At 35.2% G+C, this 24,244-nt stretch overlaps 2 protein-coding genes and 1 long non-coding RNA gene across 5 annotated transcripts; 2 read left to right on the top strand and 1 right to left on the bottom strand.

The window, feature by feature from the left end:
- Positions 1 to 421: 421 nt before the first annotated feature.
- LOC109160194 (bifunctional nitrilase/nitrile hydratase NIT4A) lies at positions 422 to 6,124 on the top strand. The gene is made up of 5 exons (XM_019308418.1): positions 422 to 763; positions 3,622 to 3,801; positions 4,457 to 4,750; positions 5,005 to 5,286; positions 5,714 to 6,124. Exons 1-5 carry the CDS (start codon positions 532 to 534, stop codon positions 5,863 to 5,865), a joined length of 1,140 nt encoding a protein of 379 aa, XP_019163963.1. The 5' UTR covers positions 422 to 531; the 3' UTR covers positions 5,866 to 6,124.
- A 2,448-nt stretch (positions 6,125 to 8,572) lies between these two features.
- LOC109160195 lies at positions 8,573 to 24,041 on the top strand. Its single transcript, XR_002050707.1, has 3 exons — positions 8,573 to 8,583; positions 17,784 to 17,788; positions 23,719 to 24,041. It is a non-coding gene; the product is annotated as an uncharacterized LOC109160195 (long non-coding RNA).
- On the bottom strand, positions 10,207 to 13,790 carry LOC109160193 (uncharacterized protein At5g41620-like). 3 transcript variants are annotated; one of them, XM_019308416.1, is made up of 4 exons: positions 12,511 to 13,790; positions 12,190 to 12,294; positions 10,510 to 11,700; positions 10,207 to 10,479 (listed from the first exon to the last, which is right to left on the bottom strand). In XM_019308416.1, the coding sequence occupies exons 1-4, from the start codon at positions 12,970 to 12,972 to the stop codon at positions 10,435 to 10,437; spliced, it is 1,803 nt and encodes a 600-aa protein (XP_019163961.1). In that variant the 5' UTR covers positions 12,973 to 13,790; the 3' UTR covers positions 10,207 to 10,434. The 3 variants fall into 3 exon arrangements, with proteins under 3 accessions (XP_019163961.1, XP_019163962.1, XP_019163960.1); XM_019308417.1 differs by having other exon boundaries at positions 10,207 to 11,700; positions 12,511 to 12,531; positions 12,577 to 13,790; XM_019308415.1 differs by having other exon boundaries at positions 10,207 to 11,700; positions 12,511 to 13,001; positions 13,497 to 13,790.
- Positions 24,042 to 24,244: the final 203 nt, after the last annotated feature.

Here is a 24,244-nt window from a genome sequence, read left to right as displayed (position 1 = left end):
GCCTAAAATCACAAAAAGTTAAAAATTTGGTCTAAAAATCACAAAAAGTCAAAAAATTTCAAAATTTTTAATTTTCTTATGTTTATTTTCTTAAACCTTTTTATTTTAAAATTCTAACATCAGTTTGAGCTTTACCCTTATGAGTCTTTTAAATACTCGATGATAGAAATAATACGGGTTTTTGTCAGCTCTTAGTTTGTATATTGCTTTTGACTAGTGTTAATTTCTTTAATTTTATATTACCTTTTTCAAATTCTTAAATAATTCTTGAGTTCTGGGTAATTTGTGGTATAGTGTGTTGGTTAAAGGATCATTTTTCATATTTTCGTCCAATCTCAAGGAGTGTCATATTTTCAAAATGACATGTGTCTACCTACACATTTCATTCATTTTTCCCGATATATCTCGGGAGATCTCAAAATCTTTTCTGCACCACAACCCAGTGAACGGTGAATCACTTCCCCAACTTCTGTGGGCTATGGCTAACACATTTTCTATGCATGATCTTGGCCTATATTTGCCAATTCACATATGCAAAGTCCACTGAGCAGTCAAAACCCACAGCAGCCTACCGAAGACCCAGCAGCTCTAGAAACAGGGAGCGAGATTATCGCCACCCAGCTAAGGAAAATGGCTTTGGTACCGCAACCCTCGAACGAAGAACCTCTCTTCGCTGAAGTGGACATGGCTGGTGATTCCTCCACCGTCCGCGCCACCGTGGTCCAGGCATCCACCGTCTTTTATGACACCCCCGCCACTCTTGGTCGGCTCTCCATTCCATTTCACTTATGCAATTCTTGCTTTAAATTTTTGGTTTGACATCTGTGATTCAGTTTCTCGCTGTGGTGAAATTGATCGATTATTTTCGTTTTTGGTGGTTGTTGCTTTGATAACGGTCGTTTTCTTTTCCGGGTTTTTCACAAAAGATGCTTCTTGGCCTCTTGGGTTACGGAAATTGATGAATGAAGTGTTTCTCAGCGGGAGATTATGTACAAGGAAGATTGAAACTTAGGGAATTTCAGGGCACTGGGCACCGTATTTGTTTGTTGATTATTTTGTGATGAATATAAGTGACAAGTTGATTTTGAGTCAAATATTAGAGTGCTATAGCTTACAAGTGTCTAGAGAATTATAAAATGCTTGAGTTGCCTGCATGGGTACCTCAACTGGTTATAGAGGTGAAAGTTGGAAAGAATAACCAGGGATCGAGTCTCACCAGCCATAGTGTGGGAGCAACCTCTCAAAGTGAGGGGACTCCTTGTGCGCAGTAAGTAAGCAAAGGTCTAGCCTCTGTGCTTCATGTTCAGTTGAGTATCATGATTTACATCCTCCCATATGCTCTGAGCAATGGTTTGTATCCTTGCTTCAAATGGTGCAGTCTTAGAAATGATAAATGTCAAATGGCGTTTTCTATAGCCTTTAGGCATATCCTCTGAGGTTCCTAGCACTTGTATAAAGTTTATCTGAAATTGCTTTTGCAATCCTCTTCTTGCTGCTACTTTTTCATGTGGTTTTTACATTGTATATGGTTGCAGATAAAGTGTAGTGTCAAAGAACATTCAAGTATGGTAGCTGATAGTTTGTGGTAGTATAGAGCTCAGAGCTTGTTCATAATGAAGATGAAGTTAGTTACAAATATCTGTGTGCAATTAGAACTTCTTTTCTGCCCCTTAGGATTATCAAGCAAAGTTGGAATACAATTCCAGAGTAAAAAGTTGAGCAAAAATTATTTGCCTATAACCAAAGAAAACTGAATCTGTATGGTAATCCTAAAATCCTCGTTGTCATATGTTTAAATCAAAGGCCATTGATTAACTTAACCAATGTAAAAGGTCTACTTTATTACAACCTATTTGAATAAGAAGAGATGAGTGAACAACTCAATGGCAGGGTGAGAATGTGTGAACAACTTAATGGCATAGTTCACTATTTTCTTTCCCGAGTTAATACCTCCAATGGTCCTCCGAGTATTAGCGATTTACCAGCTGTGGTCATCCGAGTTTTAAATGACCTCCAATGGTCCTCCATGTTTTAAAAAATAACCACCCGTGGTCCTAATTCTTAAAAAACCCCGAGTTTAAAATGACCACGAGACGTCATAAAAGGATCACTGGTGGTTATTTTTTAAAACATGGAGGACCATTAGAGGTCATTTAAAACTCGGATGACCACAGCTGGTAAATCGCTAATACTCGAAGGACCATTAGAGGTATTAACTCTTTCTTTCCCCAAGGTCTGTGTTTGACAGAGTGCAAACATTGGATCAATTCCATTTGGGTATACGTGATTTCAATGAATTCCAATGTATCTGTGCTGGAACTAGCTGATATTCCCAGCTTTTGTGTCTATTTATGTAAAGATACCCTTAGACCCTGAACCTTCTATTTGATCATTTGATGTCTGGTGGCAATAGAGCAAAAGAAGGGCAATGGGTCAAGGGAAGGGAGAAATAATCAGACGCTGTGTTCATGGTGTTCAATACTTGAATTGTACATCTATGTTGGAGTAAAGAGCAGATGAAGAAGAAGTAATGCAGAGTTGTTAGGCTTAAAATGAATAGAGACAAACAAGGATACTGGAAAGTATCCTCCAGCAAGAATGGATCCTTGCCCAGCTACAATAGTTATTATTTTCTAATGGATATTCGATGCCATCAACACTAGGGGAGGCGCCTTACTTATAACCCAATACAATGTAGAAATTAAGTAAAATAGCATAAATTATGTAATTTGTCTTCTGATTTTCTGCTCCAATCCCATGAGTTATGCTCCACTTGTGATACTTTGGACGAGTTAACTCGGCTAAGTTAGACGCTAGGCGGCCCAGTTGGCCGAGTTAGGCGCTAGGCGGACGCCTAGGCGGCCGGTCACTTAGGCGGGCGCCTAGGGGGAAATCGCCACGGTCTAGGGCCGCCTAGCGCCTAGGCGGACGCCTAGACTGATTTTTGCAACAGTGCTAGGGGCTGAAACTTCTTGTCTAAGTTAGTGAATAAATTGTTGATAAAGGAAATAGGGATGAGATCAAATTTCCCATGGTGGCCTGGGTGGAGAGAAGAGTGCCTAATGAGGGACATAATGAAACATGGATGAATGCCTAACATAAAGAGAGCATCAACCTTCATATTTGAAGGAAAACAAGAGAATCTACCTTGTGAAGTTTGTATTGATTGGCTCACTCTGTGGAACCTTTTGTTAATGTCTTTATTTTTACCAAGCAATTTAAAATTTCCAAGGTTTTTTTTTTTTTTTTTTTTTGGGGTCTTGAGAAACAAAAATGGACAAATTGAACTAATATTCACTACAACCAAATACAATCATAAATTTTAAATAATACACTGAACTTGTAGAGTGTTCTGAACTTGTCACAGTCACCTTCTTCCCCAAAGCATGGAATGCATTTAATTTAACAATTAACACTAACAACATCTTCCCGTGCCTTAGAATTTTCCTACACCAAAATAAAGGTAGTTGTCTAAGTATGTTGAAGGAGTACTAAAGATGTTGACATTTTTACTTGTTGGAATTTCTTATTGATAATTCTGTGATTTTCAGAAAACAAGTATATGAAATTGCCAAATTTGTTTAAAAAAAGTTCTTATTGGTTTCACCAAAACTCCCATAGATAAGGCTGAGAGGCTGCTAGCTGAAGCAGCTTCATATGGTGCACAACTGGTTGTGTTTCCGGAAGCGTTTATAGGTGGTTATCCACGTGGGTCAACCTTTGGTGTCTGCATAGGCAATCGTTCAGCGAAGGGCAAGGAGGACTTCCGGAAATATCATGCTGCTGCCATTGATGTGCCAGGTAAATTATGTTTCCTTCCCTTGAGACAATTGCCATTTTGCAAGAAATTAGCAGCAGGAAGCTGTTATGTGGAAAGGAGCAGTGTGCTTCTGTTGATGTTACTGTTGAATTTGGAAGATGGAATGGCCTGGCGGGTGGAGAATAACACCACCCGCCAGTTAGGCGGAAGCAATAATGAAGAATCAAAGAATAGAAAATGTATATAAGACTGAAATATATTAGTATTATCTGTGTTTCTAACAAAGAAACAGTACATATATATATATTCAAACACATAACTGTAAGTAACTACCCATAACTAACACCTATTCATAAACAGACACAACCCTATAGATATGCCTAACTCTTTATTTTTCAACAGTTACAATGGAGCAATTGAGCTTCACAACCTTGACTCCTATGAGAAAATATACTTGCATAGGAGAACTAAAATCTGAAGTTTGGAAACTTAAAACTTGTGCGGGTTGAGAATATATTTTGCGAAATTATAAGGCCCTGCTAAACATATGCATACATCTTTGGTGGCCTCCTGAACTTGACCTACGGGCATCTATCTTCTGATGATAAGTAAATAATGGATGCCTTTTCTAATGCTTTGGTGGCTGCTTCTTTTCCCATCTGTGTCCTTGTTCTCTCTCATAGACACTGATTGCAGGTCCTGAAGTTGATCGATTGGCAGCAATGGCGGGAAAATATAAGGTGTATTTAGTTATGGGTGTTATTGAGAGAGATGGATATACACTTTATTGTACAGTTCTGTTCTTTGATTCTCAAGGTCGTTACCTTGGAAAACATCGGAAAGTAATGCCAACTGCACTGGAACGTATTATTTGGGGTTTTGGAGATGGATCAACAATTCCAGTTTTTGAGACCCCGATAGGAAAAATTGGTGCTGCAATTTGCTGGGAGAACAGAATGCCACTTCTGAGGACTGCAATGTATGCTAAAGGTTAGTAACGTGGATGCAGTTACAGTGAAGCGTATTGTTTTTTTTTGAATGCTACTGACTCTATTACAATGTAGTATCTGTTCATCACTACTTTTTCAACCTACTGAAGCACAAAGAGTCAATAACGCCTCTACTGAAGCGTATTGTTTTTAAAATTTCACATTTTAGGTGGATGATAGATAATCTTAGTTTACTAGCCTTCCCCGTCACCCTACTTTTGGCATATTTATGGCTACATTACTTGTGAATTCTAGGCATAGAGATATACTGTGCCCCTACCGCTGATTCCCGGGATGTGTGGCAAGCATCCATGACTCACATTGCCCTTGAGGGCGGGTGTTTTGTTTTATCAGCCAACCAGTTCTGCAGAAGGAAAGATTACCCGCCTCCTCCAGACTACATCTTTTCTGGCACAGAGGAAGAGCTGACCCCGGATTCCGTTGTTTGTGCTGGTGGCAGCGTCATCATTTCGCCGTCTGGAACTGTGCTGGCGGGACCAAATTACGAGGGGGAGGCACTCATCTCCGCTGACTTAGGTACATTACTGGCTTAATTATACCATTCCATTTAGTATGGAGTTAATACCTCCAATGGTCCTCCGAGTATTAGGGGTTTACCAGTTGTGGTCCTCCGAGTTTTAAACGACCTCCAATGGTCCTCTATGTTTTAAAAAATAACCACTCGTGGTCCTAATTCTTAAAATAACCCGAGTTTAAAATGACCAAGAGACGTCCTAAAAGGACCACGGGTGGTTATTTTTTATAAGATGGAGGACCATTGTAGGTCATTTAAAACTCGGAGGACTATAGCTGGTAAACCCCTAATACTCGGAGGACCATTTGAGGTATTAACTCATTTAGTATGTGTGCTATTGTGCATTATCAATTATTGTCTGTTAATATTCAACATTTTTGTTTGTTTGTCTGTCTAATGATGCCTATGATCTAATCTCACGGTTCACAGATCTCGGAGAAATAGCAAGGGCGAAATTCGACTTTGATGTGGTCGGGCACTACTCGAGGCCAGAAGTTCTGAGCTTGGTCGTGAGGGATCATCCATTGAATCCCGTAACTTTTACATCTGCATCAAACAAAGCGGAAACCTCAGCAAAGTAAGATGGACTACTAGCATATCGATCTAACAAGCCAACAGGCGCTAGATCTCTGCATCGATGACATGTCTCCGGTTTCTGTGTTCATGCACCATGTACATTATTGAAGAGTGAAGACCATCTATTCTGCTGGCTCATTCATTGTGCTAATACTTTGTTTATCAATAATTCTCTGAATATTTAATTTCAATGAAACCTCCAGACTCCAGCCTGTTGTTTAGTTCTTTTCATTTCTAGGTTCATCCTTTCTTGACATCCTGCCAGATTTAGTCTCAGATACTCCTTTTATTCCCTTCTTAATGACTTTTGGAGTTTTGGGTCCAGTGAATCAATGGAAGGATAGGGATGAAAATGTCTAAAATAAAGCAATAAATCATATAGAATATTGAACACACAAAAAAAAATAGCATATGACATGGTGCACCCATAAGACAACCCATAGTATATTAACCTCGTTCGTGCGGTAGGACTTTAAGGGTAGTAAAGTACTTTTTTTTTCCCGAGTTTTAAAGTAGCTAAATTTTGGTGACGAGGGAAATTTGCATTCACTATTTGAAGTTGTGTACTTGGTAAATTCCGTCTTGTGACCTAGGTTGCTCATAGCTTCTCCCAAAAGGTTGAATCCCCAATCCCAGGGGTCCCTCACATCCCGGCATGACAGAGCATTGGCTCGGCAAACAGGGTTGGTGCACACAATGGATCTGCCCACTTTAGGCATAATTTCCACATTGCCGCCATCGAGGTTCGAATCTTGGTCTCTTCTCCCAAATATTGCCTACTGAACCATTGAGCTAAGCCCGTGCGGGCTATGTTGCCCATAGATGACCAGCTCAAACCAAGAAAGTCAATATGTTACTCATGTAGTGAGTTGAACTTGTAATCTTATGTTATAATTGGTTATGCTAGAAAAGACTCTCAAATCTTGTTTGCTTGATGTGGTCTAAATTAATATAATTTTACTTTTTAACCCTTCCTTGTATGAAAAAAAAAAAAAAAAAAAAAAAAAGGACAAATGGAGAAGAATATACAAAATAATTTCATTTCTCTTGAAAAAGCTTTAAATGAACTGAGTGTCTTTGGTCTAAATAATCCAAGACAAAGCCATTATGTATGCCTTGGAAGAATTCAAACATGATCCCTACAAGTTTTCCTGGTGCCAGCCACAAACACAGCCAATGCCTATTTTGTGCAACCCATGCTGAACTGTTTGATTTAAGTACAGACATACACACTATCTTAGTGCGGCTGAACGAAAATAAGATATGCGATATGATAAAGATTATAAGATTCAGATAAGATATCTATGTATGATACGTCAATTTTTTCGGGATTAAGAAGTGTAGAGCTGTAAACATGTAGTATTTGACAAATAATGGAGAGGAATAAAGATGTGCTCTTGATTATATCTCACATGGCATTATTCCTCTGCAAGACACACATATTACTCATCAATAGTCAACAGGATTTTAGTCTCATTATTGAGGTTAAACAATTCAGAGTGTGTCCAATGGCCATATTACATTATTTTGACAGTATACTTTATATATGGTTGAATCATTTATTGATAAGCTTGTGCACATGGGGAGATCAATGAAATCCAAGGGTGGTGGGTGTTTGGTAATGATTGAGTAAAAGATCTTGTTTTGGTAAAACTGGCTAAAAAATAATGAACTCTTTTTCAAAAGTTACACCATTGTTTATAGTAATAGTAATCATCAAGATAACCTTGGTAATTACAAAGCTCCATATTTAATTCTTTGTGGGAGATGTTTATTGGCAGCTTTCTTGGTTTGAATCGGTTAACCATGAGCAAGCTAAGTTAGTTTACTGGTCACTTGTCAGTTAAGGTCACAAGACGAGCTTCACCCAAAGTGTCTTGATGGACACAAGTAAAAAATATAGAGATGGATTAACCATTGTTTATAGTAATAGTAATCATCACGATATTTTTAAATTAGCTTGGTAATTACAAAGCTCCATATTTGGCTCTTTGTGGGAGATGCTTATTAGCTTTCTTGGTTTGAATCGGTCATGAGCAACCTAAGTTGGTTTACAGTCACTTGTCAGCTAAGGTCACAAGGCCAGTTTCACCCAAAGTGTCTTGATGGACACAAGTAAAAATATATAGAGATGGATTCACAATGATTAAATGGGTGTTTACTACCTTTGAAGGATTCAACTAGAATCAAAAGTATAGTAACCCAATAGAGTAGCTCAAGTAGCAAATAAGCTTTCTTTGTGGAGAAGAATTTCGGGATAACTCGAGTTTGATTCCCACAAGACGATTCCTCCTGGGCCCGTGCCTCTCAGAGCGAGCTTACGACAGACGGATAAAGACCCAGATTTTTGCAATAAATTTCACAAAAGTTAAACTACTGTGGCCCTGTTTGGTAAATTGTTGTAACTAGTTGATTAGCTGTGCTGATTGTGTTAATTAGAGGGTATAACTAGTTGATAACATTAGCTGTTGTAGAAAAGTGTTTGGTAAATTAGCTGATAACTGTTTTGTATAATTTCTTTTTTGAAAAAGTTACTTGGAGTAGTTTTTTGAATTTTAGCATTTTGGAATTGCAAAAAGCTAATTAACCAAACATTTATATTGATATTTTAACTAAATCAAATAATTAATAGTAGTCAAATGGTATCCGGGTTGGACTTTCATTTGAAAGGTTGTAAGTTCGAGCATCAGTGGAGGTGTTATTAGCTCTCTGTGTTTCAGTAGGTTGAGAAAGTATATGAACAGATAATAGTAGTCAAATAAGGTAAAAATTCAAAATTGACCTATTAGGTCAATTTTTTTACCAAACGGAGCCTGTATCCCAGCAAAAAACTTAATAATAATTTCGATTCAAGTCTACTACCAAACAATTAGGTTACTTCTACTAAAATTCATTTAAATTACTAAATATTTGATTCTGATTCCTATTCCTGTTTTTAAACCAGACAAACAAATATCATTAATATCTGCTCCACTTCTTGACAGGAACACATATCAAACCTAAAGATTTTCCTAAGTCTTTCAGGTGACAAAATTCAACTCTCCAGAAAAGGTCTCACCTTGTTGAGGAGGATGACAATGAAAGCACCAACCTTTTCCCATGTCTGCGAAGCAAAATAATAAATAAAGAAATAAAATTAACCAACCATTTTCTGCCAAACACATCCTTAACTTCCCCAACTAAATCCACGTGAAAGTTTTTCCCTTTCCATCAATCACAGGTTCCTCAACTTTCCAAGAACCCCGTACTTGCAGGAAGAAACCATAATCTCAACTTTTTCCAAGCTCATGAGAATCAAACGTTTACCCCTATATCAAAAGTTTTAATTAATAAGAAAGACCTAACATACTTTCAAAAAAGGAAGACCTAACTTTACTTTTTTATATTTGTATTACGATCAAAAGTTATAGCTAGTAGTAAAATCGCAACTTTATTTCTTTAGAGCATCCTCGATTGTAGATTTTAGGAGGTTTTTTGTGGGGCCAAATGTAATGTAGGAAAGAGAGAAGATAAAAAGTTCTTTGAGGAAGAGTGGTTTTATGTGGGGGCCGCGTGAAGAGAGAAAAGGAAAAGGCATTCTTATTAACGGGTGTTCAACACAAGATGCGCCCCCACTGGGTGCGTGCACGGCAAGTGCCCCTGGGTGCATAAAAGCTTTTTTTTTAATTTTTTTTTTTTTTGCTCTAGCAGTTGTTTATTTATTTATTTATTTATTATTATTATTTTTTGTTTTTGTTCTCTCTCCTCTTTTCTTATAATATTATCACACATTTTCAAGAATTAGGGTGCTTGGCACTTACTGGCCTTCGCCCAACAACTTGCTTAACAGCCCAACTTTATTTCTACTTAGTAGAGCACCACGACTTTTCAATAACAGAATGCAGGACTCGACTCTCCTAACCTCAGCCCAAACACATAAGGCCATCCCCAATAGGGAATTTTGTACAGATTTTAAGAAAAAAATGATGTGTTGGAGAAGAGAGAAGGATGAGGTTGTTCTGTTAATTAGGGGATTTTGTCAGGGTTTGGGAGGGGGGGTGGTTTTTTCCTTTTCACTCATTTCTTTTTCCTAATCACATCTGCAAAATCTCCTCAAAATCCTACCACTATTGAGGATGCCCTAAGAAGTGAGTTGTCATTCATGAGCATGGCAACCTTGATTGAGACATCCATGGAACTTCCATGAACAACGTTGCATCATTATCAGATGTACACACAACTAACGTTATAGTGATGATGGAACGCCCCACAAACCACCTAGTTTTGTTTTCTGGTATGAGGACAAGGCATCTTGGGGGTGTCATGTGTCAACAAGTGATTGTCTTCAAGTGTTTTGGAGAGATATATATATAATAAATCTGTAAACTTTTCACTTCCCAGTAAAAAAAAAAAATAAAGTGGCAAACTTTGTACAATTCAGCTAAAAAAACAAACAGCAGAACACAAAATTTCTTTTTTTTTGGCTAACCAACCATCAAGAATGTGTGTTCTTGGGATTTGTAGGCAATGCAAATTGCAATAGACTTATAGACTATCCTTGTTAATGGTGGAAATAAACTTAATAAGAATTTGCTTCATTCTGCAATGATGCTAGGCTCGAGGGAGGCGAAAGTTTGATGGGTCCAGTTTTTGGAAGGACTAGTGAAGTCTTGGGAGGGGGTGGTTTTGGAAGCAGAAACTATGTGATCTCTAAGGTCTTTGATCATGTTGTATCTCTCGATTTCGTCTTCGTGTTCCCTTTTCCACGTCTCGTGGTCATACAAATGGGAGTATCCATTGCTATGAACCCCTTGGTTTTCTTTGCCCCCAGCTGAGAATTCCAAAACTATGCCTTCGGAGGTTTGTCTTTCCAGACAGATACTTTGTCTCGGGGGTTTTGCACAAGTGGACTTTCTCCCCGGTTTGGTTCGGTTTGAGTTGTTGTAAACCACGTTGCTCCATTCGTAGCTCTTGCTGTTATCATCCATGTTTAGTTCAATGGAGTGAAGGTCACTATCATCAGCTGAATCATCTCCGTCTTCTTCTTTGGTTTCTCGCTTCTCTTTGTCTTGGTAAATGAGGCCGGGGAGTGTTTCCCTTAAATGTTTCTCGAGAGCCTTGATTCGATCATAGTTTGGGGATTCACTGCCTTCTTCTCCTCTCTTGAACTTCAAATACGCCTCGAGCTCGGTTTTCAGCTCATCCACAGCTGCGTTTTTCTCCTCGAACTCGTACTTAGCTTCTGACAGCTTCATCTGAACTCTTTCCTCGCGCAACACATCAGCTAGCTGAAGCATTTCCCTTTCCTTTTCCACCTCCTCGCGAACCTTAGCTGATTCCCTCTTTAGTTCCTCCACCTCGGCCCTATCTTCCCCGATACCTCTCGCCAATTCGTCACACACTTGCTCCAATATTTCCCTCGCCCTCCTCTCACTCTCGAGCTCTTTCGTTGCCTTTGACACACTTGCCTTTGCATCAGCCAATTCCCTCCCGAGCTTCTTGTTCAGCCTCTCGGTCTGTTTTCTCAGCTTCTTCTCGGTCTTGAGCTCCCCGGCAATAGAACTTTGAATCCTGTCTTGCTCTTTAATCTTCCAAACCGCTTTCTCCTCCTCAAACTGCTTCAACACGAAATCAATGTCTTTCTGTTCTTGGATCAACTTAGTCACTTGAGCACACGCCCGATCAAGCTCCGTCTTGAGGGCTGCAAATAGGGACAAACAAGTAGCCTGCTGCTCTTCTAGACCCCAAACCCGACTCAAAACTTTGAGCAGCTCTTTCGAGGTCGTGAGGCCATGGCGAACATCCTTCAATCGCTGTCTGGTTTTCGAATTCCCATGTGGTTGTGGTTGTGCCTCATCAACCTGCATATTCATCAACACCAACAAAAACGAGCTCACCTTGGTGGATTATTGATTGGTTAAATTTTTTTTAGACACAAACCTTAAATACTATCTGTAACATGACAAGCAAAAACATCAAAAAACAACATGAGATGTTGGCTCTGATGGAAGCGAAATCAGAACCAGATCATGTTCACTGTTCCTTCCCACGTACAACGTATTTGTCCATTTCTTCCTATTAGTCACATATCAATTTCCTTTTTCATACTTAAATGGTGAGCTCCAAACATTCATCCCCCAATCCCCGATCGAAGAAAAACCAGAAAGGACTAATGAAACGAACAATCAGACACTGACCATGAACATTATGGGTAGCATTAAACCTTACCATATTTACTGAACTGCACAAAATAGATAAGAGAATCTGCCTGGGGGAATTGAATTTAGATATTTTTCTCTATGTTTCTTATAAAAACATTGAAATATTTGAGTTTAGCAGGAAGCAACTACCTCCATCAGACAAACACTTTGCAGTGAATGAGCAGGTTGCAGAATCTTCTCAGAACCTGCTGAAGCTCTTCTTCTATGGCTGCCCACTTTAGATCTTTCCATTTCCTGCTAAACCCAACACCAAAAGCTTTTGAATACAATCAAGAATTTAAGAATTTAAGAATTAAGAATATCCCTTAGAACAAGATTTAACAAATCTTGATAACTCAACCAATCAATTGGATGATAAAAATTTAAGAAACCAAGAAAAAATAAAAAAAGAAGCAAGAATCTTCCCAAGAAAAAAAAAAAAAAAAAAAAAAAAAAAGTCACTCTCCCCACCTCAGAAACAGGGCTATGAGAAGGATGAGACAATTGCAGAGGGAGTGAATTTGAAGCCAATTTGGATGACTTCAAACCCCTTCCTTTCCTACCACTCTCTCCTTCTTCACTCATCTTCTCCACATTCTCCTTTCCTCTAAGGGTACTAACCCCATTGATCTCCCACAAAGTAGCAGCCAATTTCCGCGCAGAAACCAAAAACTCTTTGCCCCTATCACCACCATTCCCCTCCAAATACTTACACGAATTAGCGTTATTTTGCGATGCTGGTGATGTCGAAGCATCCATCATCTTCCACATTGGCACCGGCGTGCTTGAACCCCCTCTCTTCCCTACTAACACAGCCCTTTTTAGCCGATAAGTCCTCACCAATGAAGAAGAAGAAGATGATGATCCTCCCCTCTTCCTCACCTTGCAACTCCTCCCATTTCCTCCATCCCCATTCAAACTTTGCCTAGGCATTTCCTTCTCTTTTTCTCTCCAATTTATATCTATACCCAAAAGTGTTACAATCCAATAAAATCTGACCACACTACTATTATGTATATGTTCAATGGGGACCAAGAATCTACCTTGTACTGCTATGCTTATAAATAGTACACTACAAGGTTAAGGTTGCTGAATCATTGAATCAAAGTCAAGATTCATTCAAGGTGATGAAAACTATGAAAGTGTTTGAAGTTTTGCAGATCTAAAGGCAAACACATTAAAGGGTGGTGTGCAAAGGGGTTCCTAGATAGAACAACAAGCTAAGCTGGCAACTCTTTTGCTTCGCACTTCGGATCTGTTTTTTGAATTTATGTGGTAGGGAAAAAATATAACTGTCAGGGTATAAAGATTGTTTCTTTGTGCTTTCCACCAGTCAAAAAAGAAGGGAATAATCAAACCCAGAAAAAGAAAAAGAACAAATTGAGAGGAACCAGGAAAAAAAAAAAAAAAAAAAAAAAAAAAGAGAAGAAAGAAAGAGAGAATCTTGATGAACGTACCCCCTTTGCTTGCCTTTAGTGCATATATGGAAGATTTGGAGAATGATTGGCATGCAAATTAGAGCTTAAAGTTTGTTTTGGCCTTTGTTTCAAACTCCCAGAGAGGGAAAAGCAGAGAGAGGCATGGAAGAGAGAGAAAGAGATGGCCAAAAATGGTGGTTGGCTTCAAAACTTTGATCTTTGGGGAGGAACACACACACAAAAACAAAATGAAGGAAAACGGGAGAGAGAGTTGAGGAGTGAATGCTTCCTTCTCTTTACATGGAAAGGGAAACGTTTTGGCGGGGGTGGGGATTGGCTTCCAAGCCTCAAAGGTAAGGGATTTAATTTATTTTTTTTAAAGAATATTGGACAAATAAAAAGAAAGGAAAAAATTATTATTAGTTTATAACATTGAAGTTGCAATCACTATTTGAGGGTGTTATAATCACTTTTGTAAAAATCGGTTTAGGCACTCTTAAACCGTGACGATTTTTCCCTAAGAGCATGCCTTGGTGATTAGCCGCCTAAGCGTCCGCCTAGCGCCTAATTCGGCCAACTTGACCTCCTAGCATTTAACTTAGCCGAGTTAACTCGTCCATTTCGATCGAGTTAATATGTTTGAGTCTTGTGGCTTCCTGTGTGATTGTGTTAAAAGTCACGCATATTAAGCACAAATCTCTCGCATATTAAGCACAAACCTCTCGCACATTAAGCACAATACTCAGGCACATTAAGTACAAAACTCATGCACATTAACATTACACACTCATGCATATTAAGTACAAATCTCAGGCACATTAAGCACAAGACTCACGCACATTAAGTATAAAACTCACGCACATTAATCAACCGCACAACCGCACGGGAAGCCACAAAGGCACTTGATCCCTATATATATAGGGTCAGGTTCCTGTGAGGTCAGGTCTTCCCGTGCGGTCAGTGCGGCATGCACCATTAGGTATGCATAAATGCATCATACAGTGTTCGAGAATACACCATTATGTGTGGTGTATTTTTTTTTGTGTGGTGTACTTTTTGCCATTTCATTCTGGTGTATTTTCGAACACTGTATGGTGCATATGCATTCCTAATGGTGTATGCCGCACTGACTGCACGTGAAGATCTGACCTTACAGGAACCAATATATATATATATATATATATATATATATATATATATATGTGTGTGTGTGTGTGTGTGTGTGTGTGTGTGTGTGTGTGTGTGTGTGTGTGTGTGTGTGTGTGTGTGTGTGTGTGTGTGTCTGTGTGTGTGTGTGTGTGTGTGTGTGACATATATACACCCGTAGACTAGTTTGATACTTTGAATCTTTGGATTATTGAAGTATTTGAGTATTTTTAATTTTTAATAGTGTTTTGATGTTATGACTTATGAATTATCATTATTTCATTTATTTGGATGTGTTATTTGATTGAATGTTGAAAACAGCCTCATTAAAATTGTCAAACTGCAAGTCTGCCACTATTTTTTTGGCGCCCCCTAGCGCCGCCTAGGCGCTAGGTGCTGCCCCGGCGCCCGACTAGCGTCTAGCGCCTACTGCAATCATGGTTATAATTTATAATAGTTCGTAAATTACACAACAAAATAAAATTAAACTTGTGACTTTCTGATAAGAGAGTAATACTACACCTACTCGGTTATTACTCTTTTGAGGAAAAATTATTATTATTATTATTATTTAAACTCCATTTGTTTAAATCTTGTCTAATATGGTTTTGTTTTTGGCTTCACAGTTTTGTTTAATATTTTTTTTTTTGGAGGGAAAAGGAAGGACAAAGTCCCGGCTAACAAAACAAACAGTCAATCTCCTCGGACACTCGATACCCCATTTGCATCTCTCTAGACACATCAAGAGTTCCAGTCAGACACATCAAGCCAAATCTGACCCATTATCCCGTTCCTAACAAGTTAACTGCAACTTGATTTTGTTCACGAAGAACATGGCAGCATTTATTATTCCAGTTTTTCCTCAAATGATAATCTCTAGCATGTACATACCCTCATATATAAACCCAATGATAACATTCTCATCAAGTTTAATATTTTAATGGTTTGGCAATGTTAAAGGTGTACTTCCACAAATTTTAAATATATAATGCAGTTCTGTATTAAAATTATAGAGTATATCATGATCATGTATAGTTGGGAAAAAAATGTTCTCAATCTAAGTTTATTTACTTTTGATCTTTCATTTTATAGTAATTTTTTTCTTATTTTTGTCATCCAAATTAATTTGTTTCAATTTTAGTAGTTTTAGCCGTTAACTCCAAATAAAATATATTTTATTTTAAAGTTAATAAAAGTAAAATTAAACTTCACTTTTTTAAAAGTTTAAAACTAACTGAATGGGAAGAGAACAAATCTTGGGAAAATTAATTTGAGGACACTCCAGAATACACAATAAAAGTTTAAACTAAATAAAAAGTGAAACAAATTAAAATTAATCGCCGCCAAAAAAAAAAAAGTGAAAATGAAACTATAGTTGAGGGTAAAAAATAAATAAAATATTCTCAATATTGAATGGAAATATTTTTACATTAAATTTGGATGTAAATGGTGTGATTTATGGTAAGTATCCATAAATGGAAGGGAAACAATAAACTTATTCTCAATGTGTAAAACGTTTATCACATGTTTTAATTCATTGGGAGAGAGAGAAAAAAAAAAAACAAAAAGTAAAGGGAAAAAATTACAAAGTTAATTTTTTATTTAGACCAATCTGAACATACTCACATACTAAGAAGTGGAGCGATCTTGAAGTTCCCATGCTTCGAGCTCGCAATGGAATGTGAGATGACTGCATGGTCATTGGGAGAACGAAAAGATCAGAGTCTTGGTGAGAGGACGATATGTTGTCCTTGATACTACCCTCCATTCAATTCAAAAAGAGAAAAAAAAAATTAAATTAATTAAATTAAAAGTAAAAATAAATGTAAAATTGTTCTAATTTGAATTATTTCTTCATATTGTCGATAACGAAATTTGAAATAAATAACATTACTTATATTTGATGGTGGATATTATATATGTATACAACCCCTAGCCATAGCTCAAATGGTCAATTAACAAAAAAAAAAAAAAAGGTTTATAAGTTTTGTTTTGCTAGCTACCGCGTAGTGTACAGTTCAAATCAAGGACCAGAGTAGCTAAGGCCGAAAGAAAAGAGAGGGCTTCTAAGCTAGTTAAGACACGTCTCGCAATTTACCTCATCCACTAATCTTTTATTCTTAAATTGAAATTCATAAATTATTTATATATATATATATATATATATATATATATATATATATATATATATATATATGCATGTATAATAACTATTCTTTATTATTCAATTACCATTCAATGTTAATTAAACTTTTAATGAGGAATTGAACGTGTCTAATCATGCAGTCATACTATCATATAACTAAACTTTTAAATAATGAACGTGGAGGCCGCCAACAAACATTTAATATAATTTATGTCCTTTCGCAACTAAAATTTATCAAATTTTATATTCTCGGATATAAATTTCGTAACATTGTAACTAACATGGGTGTATTCTTTTTTTTTTTTTTTTTGAATGCTACTAGCTCTATTACATTGTAGTATTTGTTTATATACTTTCTCAATCTACTGAAACACAGAGAGCTAATAACGCCTCCACTGAGGCTTGAACTTACAACCTTCCAAATGAAAGTCCAACCCGGATACCATTAGACCACATAGTCCTGGCAACATGGGTGTATTCAATCATGACTTTTGTAGAGTTTTAAAGACTTTTAAAATGATAGATTTTAATAAACTTTAATTGATTTTTATAGAGTCGTTCAAAATGTTTTAAAACTTTATAAAACTCTATAAAAGTCTATATAAAAAACATTCACGGACTTTTATCAACTTTTTATTTTAAAAAAATCTGCAAAATTCATTGAAATTCTAAATTTAATATATCCTTACAAACTTTTAATGATTTCGATTATTTATAATTTTCTTACAAAACATTTATAATATATCATAAAATTCTTCTTATTATATAATTTTTCACCCACATCAACATTCTTAACATTATTATTTTTATTCATAGTATGCTGAGACTTATATGCTAATTACTTATATATATTATTAATAAACATCAACAAAAAAAAAATATTTCATTAGAAATTCATAACAATATTGATAAAAAATTCATAGAAAAAAAATTAAAAATCAATATAAACAAGCAATAATGAAGTAAAAATAATATTATTTCAAATTTTTAAATGAAGATGGTAAAGTTTAGAAGAGAGAGAAAAATTGGTAGAGTTTAGGTATGAAGAAAATATATGATAATGAAGAAAAAAATAATTTTATTGAATTTAGATAGGTTTATAAAGTTTAAATAGGGAGAAAAATAGAGTTTAAATAGAGAGAGAAAATATTCAAAGTTGTTAGAATTTTTTTTTTTCAAATCTTGGGGTTGATGGTTGGATTTCAACTATTTATATTTGAGAAAGAAAAGTCTACAAAAAAATTAAAAAGTCTACAAAGTTCATAACTTTTTGAATACCACATGACTTTTAAAGACTCTTTAAAAGTCTTAATCGAATACCACATGACTTTTAAAGACTCTGATTTTATTTATTTATTTTTTAAATATGGCCTGGCCCGCGGGCCGGCCCGCAACCCGCGCAGGTTTGCCCGCGTGGGCTTTGGCCCTTCGCGGACCATGCCCGTTAGGCCCGTGTTTTCGCGAGCCTAATTTCTTGCTGCCCTAACCCGCCCCATTGCGGCGCGGGTGCGGACTAACCCGCGGGCTTCGGCCCACTTTGACACTCCTAGACTCTTTAAAAATCTTGATTGAATATCACCCGACTTTTAAAGACTCTTTAAAAGTATGAATTGAATACCTCCAAACTTTTAATAAAGTTAATAAAAGTCATTAAAACTCTATGAAAGTCATGACTGAATACACCCCTTAAGTCAATTATTATGAAAGATACAATAGCAATGAACTCGCTTAAAAAATATTGACAATAACAAATAAAGTCACTTGAAGAAAATATTGATAAAAACTAAATGTTGGTATATATTGTTGAGTATATAATACATAAAATATAAATACTTTGTCTAACTATCCACTTAATTTTTTTTTTATTGAAACGGAACACATGGTAAAATGGCTGTTAGCTGATAGCTGTTAGTTGTTAGCTGATTCTGTTAATTAGAGGGTATAAATAGTTGATAACATTGGCTGATTGTAGAAAAGTGTTTGGAAAATTAGCTGTTAGCTGATAGCTGATAGCTGTTAGCTGTTTGGTATAATTTCTTTTCTCAAAAAGCTAATTGAAAAAGTTGTTTGGAGTAACTTTTTGAACTTTAGCCTTAGAGTTCCAAAAAGCTAAATAACTAAACATTTATATTGATATTTTAACTAAATCAAACAATTAATAATGGTCAAATAAGCTAAAATTGGCCTATGGGTTAATTTTTTACCAAACACGGCCAATGTAATTTATATAACATATATGGAAATATCAGAGGTATTGAATTGAAAGCTAATAGGGATAAATAGATTGCAAAAGGCTAATATTATATTATTCCTAGGATTGGAAAGAATGCCCTATAATGCTAGAGATGCTATGAAGATTGTGTGACCAAACACCCTATTATTTTAATGCACATATAATCACTCTAAAGTGGAGAATAATCCTAACATTACCAGCTAGGAAAACTGGAAAAGGTATACAGCTTGTATCCTTGCACTAGGATTATTCACTCTTGCATGTAATATAATGTTATCATATTGGGATAAAGTATTAGACGTCTTCACATGTATTACTTCACCTACTAACTATTAACTAAAGCTCCATTTATAAATTAAAAAAAATAATTTCTAAAACATGATTTATTTTTTAAATAATATTTTTAATTTTTAATATTTGGTTGAAACTTGAAAGTTAGAAAATTATATTTTTTTATGTTAATTTATTTCTTAAAATGAATAGAAATATATTACAAAAATATTTATTACTCCTTTTGTCTGTCATGTTTACTATTCATTGGTCAAAACAACTTTATATTCCTTGCTTATTTTCTTTAGTTTTTTTAAATTTGATATTTTGTGTTTAATAGTATTTTTAATATAGATTCTAAATATATAAATTTTATATACTAATACTAGATTTAACATTATGAAAAATTGAATAAAATAATTTCAGTTAAGCCTCGTTAATCGAATCAGACACATAAAATGGACGAAAAGAGTATAAAATAATATTAAGGCCCTGTTTGGTAAATTGATGTTAGCTGATTGGGTTAGAGGGTATGAATGTATGACTAGTTGATAACATTAGTTGATTGTAGAAATGTGTTTGGTAAATTAGTTGTTAGTTGATAGCTGTTTGGTATAATTTCTTTTCTAAAAAAGCTAATTCAAAAAGCTTTTTGAATTTTAGCATTTTGGAGTTACAAAAAAATAATTAACCAAACACATATATTAATTTTTTTAACCAAGTCAAACAACTAATAGTAGTCAAATAAGTCAAATTTGGCTGATAAGCTAACTATTTTACCAAACATAGCCTAATGCATGTAACAACTCAAAACTAAAGGAATTGTACCTATATATATATATAGAGAGAGAGAGAGAGAGTGAATGAGTGTGAGAGAGAGAGAGAGAGAGAGAATTTTAAAAAATTTTGGACTGTGAAATGTGAATATAATTGTGTTGGATAAAGATTTTTGATTGTTTTGTCCAACCCAACAAGATCAATGTCTTCTAAGTAGTTTTGGAAGATATTTTATGTTAAAATTAGTTGTTTTTCCAATTCTTTTTCCTTTGACCATAATAACTTTTTTTATTAAATTTATTTTTCTTGAATAATCAAACATTGACTTTTAGAAGTCATTTTTTAAGTTTTCAAACGGTTCATAAATATATATGTATTTATTGAGTAACAATCTTCGACGTTTCTAATATTTTGATGAAAATACTAGGTTTGATATAGGATTATTATGTGAAGTTTTTAAATTACAATTCTACTTGATTAACTCAAGAATTCATGATGATGTTAATCAATTTATAGGTATTTAACAAATGTAAAGAGTTTTTTTTTTGTTTTTTGTTTTTTTTTTTGTTTTTTTGTTTTTTTTTTTAAATAAGGCAACTCATATATTAAATAACCATCAAATCCAAAATACAAGGTCGGAATATGATCCCAAACTCTAAGGACAGAAGAAAAATTAGTCGCCCGTGCAAACACATGAGTTACATGATTTGCTGACCTTTTGACATGGCGAACAACAACTTTTTCAATATCACTAGCAATAGACCGACATTGCTTAATAATAAGTCTAACATAAGAAGAGTCTCTACTAATAGAATTGAGATTAAAACTAAAATTTAAACAATCAAACTCAATAATATAATTATTCATATTACGCCCCTTTTAGCCACTTTAATGCTTCCTTTATTGCCATTGATTTTGCAAAATATGGATCACTCACAGCATGCAGCCATGTCGCGACGTAAGCCTCCTATACTTTTATTATAGTAAAAATACAAGTCGATACTTCAACTAAAAAAATATGTGTAATTAAGGGTTTAATATTATGACTTCCCAATTGTATGTAAGTTTCAAATTTTATTTTTTATTTTTAAGATGACGAGGGTGTGCATAAAGTATATTTTGTTTCATATGTAATAGTTTACAAATCACACAATACACTATAGAGAAAAATCACATTAGAAAAATTAGAGCTCGACTAAAAGAGTGTTAATATAAGAGGCTCTTTCAATACTAGTATGCATCGCGCAGAGAAAATACTAGTATTAATATAAGAGGCTCTTTCAAATTGGCACTAAAATGGGAATTCCAGCCCCAAGATTAATGCATTCGCTGCTTGTACCATGTGCTTTCTGCCTTGTGCTTGTAGTTCGACAAATTTCACTATGGACCATGATTTATGTAGTAATGTGGCCTATAAAGTAAGTATTATTCTAATTATACTTTAGTTTCATTTGACAATATTGCTTTGTTTTACAATTTCATTTTTTAGATTCACTAGTTTCATTATAACAATATCAAAATATCATTTTAATTCTACTACAGTTTCATTTGACAATATACATTATTGTATGAGCTCTATTTTATAGTTTCATTTTGCACACACACTAGTTTAATTATAATAATGCTAAAGTAGTGTTTTAATTACACTACTCTGTTCATTTGACAATATATTATTGTATGGTTTTGGATTCTAGTTTCATTTTACACAGATACTAGTTTTATTCTAAGAACATTAAAGTATCATTTTAATTATACTACAATTTAATTTGACAATATACGTTATTGAATGAGCTATGTTTTTCAGTTTCATTTTTCACACACACTAGTTTCATTTATACTAAAGTATCATTTTAATTCAAAAAAATTACTCTTTTTGTCCCTAAGTTATAGGGTAATTGTAGAATTTATCTCTGAGTGTTGGTCATGCTTAGTTTTCGTTTCTAAGTTATCATTGGCGTTGCACTATTCGTCCTTTTGTGCTCACTTTTCGTCCCTGATTTATACTAAAATTGCAAATTTCGTCCTTAATATTTTATTAGTAAAGAGAGACGAAAATTGTAACATCAATAATAAATTAGGGACGATGAGTGACTATGACCAACACTTAAGGACGAATTTTACAATTACTCTATAATTTAAAAACAAAAAGTACAATTTTTCTTTTTAATTTTACTACAATTTTATTTGACAATCATGATCCACATAGCACTATGGACCATGGTGCCTGTATAACAACCGTTGTAGTTCTTCACTGACTAAATCGCCCTTCCGGGCTTTTTTAAAAATTACATTCGCGTCCTCAATTCTCTGCCTTTTCGAATTACCTTTATGGCGCTTTCCCAATTATATTTCACCTACGTTACTTCGCATCCCGCCATTTTCCTCTCTCTACAGCCTTTCTCTACTCTTCAAATCGTTCATTCATGGAGATCGAAGCTCAATCGCAGAAATTGAAAGCTCCTTTTTAACCATTAATGGAAGGCAATTTTTAGTCCAAGTAAGGTATAGGCGCTCTCTCGATCTCTTAATTTCTCTCTTTGTAATGGAAGAAAATGGGCGAAATTCGGATTATGGTTCTCTCTCTGGAATCTGCAATCGAAGAGAAAGGCAAGCGATACGCTTTTACGCATTCATCATCAATGTAGATGTTTAGGTACGATGAATTCATAAGATTTAACTTCTTTTCCATTTTGAATTTACTTGTTGCCTTTCATGCATGACTTTCGGATCGCTCAACCTAGGTCTATGAATTGAAACCAGAAAAGAATAAAAAAATGATTTTATAATACTATAAGTTTAATTAACTAATCAATCAATTGAATTTTGAGGTAATTGTGAAATAATTTACTGATGTCTTGAGCTTTTGTGGAGAATTTTTTGAAGGGTGTAATTGTGTAAACGAGAGAATTATTAATAGAAATACAAGCAAAAATATTTATAAAGTGTATAATAGAGCTATTGATTGACTTGCTAATATGTTTCTCTAAATATGCTCGAGTTATTTTAGTGCTTGTTTTCTCTTCTATGGCAAATTATATTATGCACCGCGGTGCATAATCGATTATGCACCGCGCGTCTTTTTTTTAAATGAAAACTAACAGTATTTATTTCCGCCGTTTCGCACCCTTTTGCAAAAAGTAACTCTGTTATTCAGTGTCATTTTGTATACACTGCAGTTTCAGTTGAACACAACTACAGTTTCAGTTCGATATAACTATAGTTTCATTCGATATTTATAGACTCAAATATGTGAAAATGTTATTTAATTTTATTTTATATACACTATAGTTTCATTAAAACACAACTATATGATTATTTTGATATAATTACAGCTTCATTGTACAATATACACTCAAATATGTGAAATGTTATTCAGTTTCAGTTTATATACACTGCAGTTTCATTTCACTATAACTATAGTATCATTTTGATATAACTGCAGTGTCGGTTTGGATATACTGTAGTGTCAGTTAATGTTTAATACACCAAACAAACGGACTCCGTTAACACTAACGACGGGCCGTTTCTTTACTTAAAGAAACGGCGTCGTTTTTGACCGCGGTGCACATGCACCGCGGTCTATAATATAACGACTGCTCTTCTATGTTGCAACAACTAATTTTATTAGAAGATACTTTGAGGGTTTCTCACATGAGGAGGGTCACAAATCATTGTCCGCACGTGTTCAGTTGACCGTATTTGAGACAAGAGACTAAGGTTCGAAACTCGACAGCGACAGTGTGAGAAATTATGCTTAAAGTGGGTAGATCCCTTATGCGCACCAGTATTTTGTTCTGTCTACTGAGTCACTTAGTTACCGTGGCATATCTCTTGTGCGCACTAATAATTGGTCATGTCTACTGAGTCACTTAGTTACCGTGGCATATCTCTTGTGCGCACTAATAATTGGTCATGTCTACTGAGCCACTTAGTTACCGTGATTTACATATTTTTACATGCTCTGTGAGGTCATTTGGATGAATTCAAATGCACTATGACTGAATTTGTACGCATGGTATGGCAAATTGTCATGTTTTCTTACGGCCTGTTTGGTTGGAGGAAATTTAGGTATAGTTGAATTGCAATTCCGCGGAGATCACAATTACGCCGTTTGCTTGGAGGGAATTGCAATTCCCTCCAAATGTTGAATTACAATTCCAGACTCTCCCCTAGGAATTGTAATTCAGTGTTGAATTGGAGATTGAAAAGACATTT

This window comes from Ipomoea nil, unplaced genomic scaffold (assembly GCF_001879475.1).
Source record: "Ipomoea nil cultivar Tokyo-kokei standard unplaced genomic scaffold, Asagao_1.1 scaffold2845, whole genome shotgun sequence".
NCBI lineage: Eukaryota > Viridiplantae > Streptophyta > Magnoliopsida > Solanales > Convolvulaceae > Ipomoea > Ipomoea nil.
This window is presented reverse-complemented; position numbering and strand designations above follow the sequence as displayed.

Bases quoted from the DNA above. Each gene is read 5' to 3' on its own strand.
- LOC109160194 (XM_019308418.1), top strand. From the start codon at position 532: ATGCAAAGTCCACTGAGCAGTCAAAACCCACAGCAGCCTACCGAAGAC. The intron at 764-3,621 runs GTCGGCTCTCCA...AAACTCCCATAG, and splicing joins TGACACCCCCGCCACTCTTG to ATAAGGCTGAGAGGCTGCTA. The intron at 4,751-5,004 runs GTTAGTAACGTG...TGTGAATTCTAG, and splicing joins GACTGCAATGTATGCTAAAG to GCATAGAGATATACTGTGCC.
- LOC109160193 (XM_019308415.1), bottom strand. From the start codon at position 12,972: ATGCCTAGGCAAAGTTTGAATGGGGATGGAGGAAATGGGAGGAGTTGC. The intron at 12,295-12,510 runs GTGGGGAGAGTG...TGGGTTTAGCAG, and splicing joins CTCATAGCCCTGTTTCTGAG to GAAATGGAAAGATCTAAAGT. The intron at 11,701-12,189 runs GTAGTTGCTTCC...ATGAATATGCAG, and splicing joins AAAGTGTTTGTCTGATGGAG to GTTGATGAGGCACAACCACA.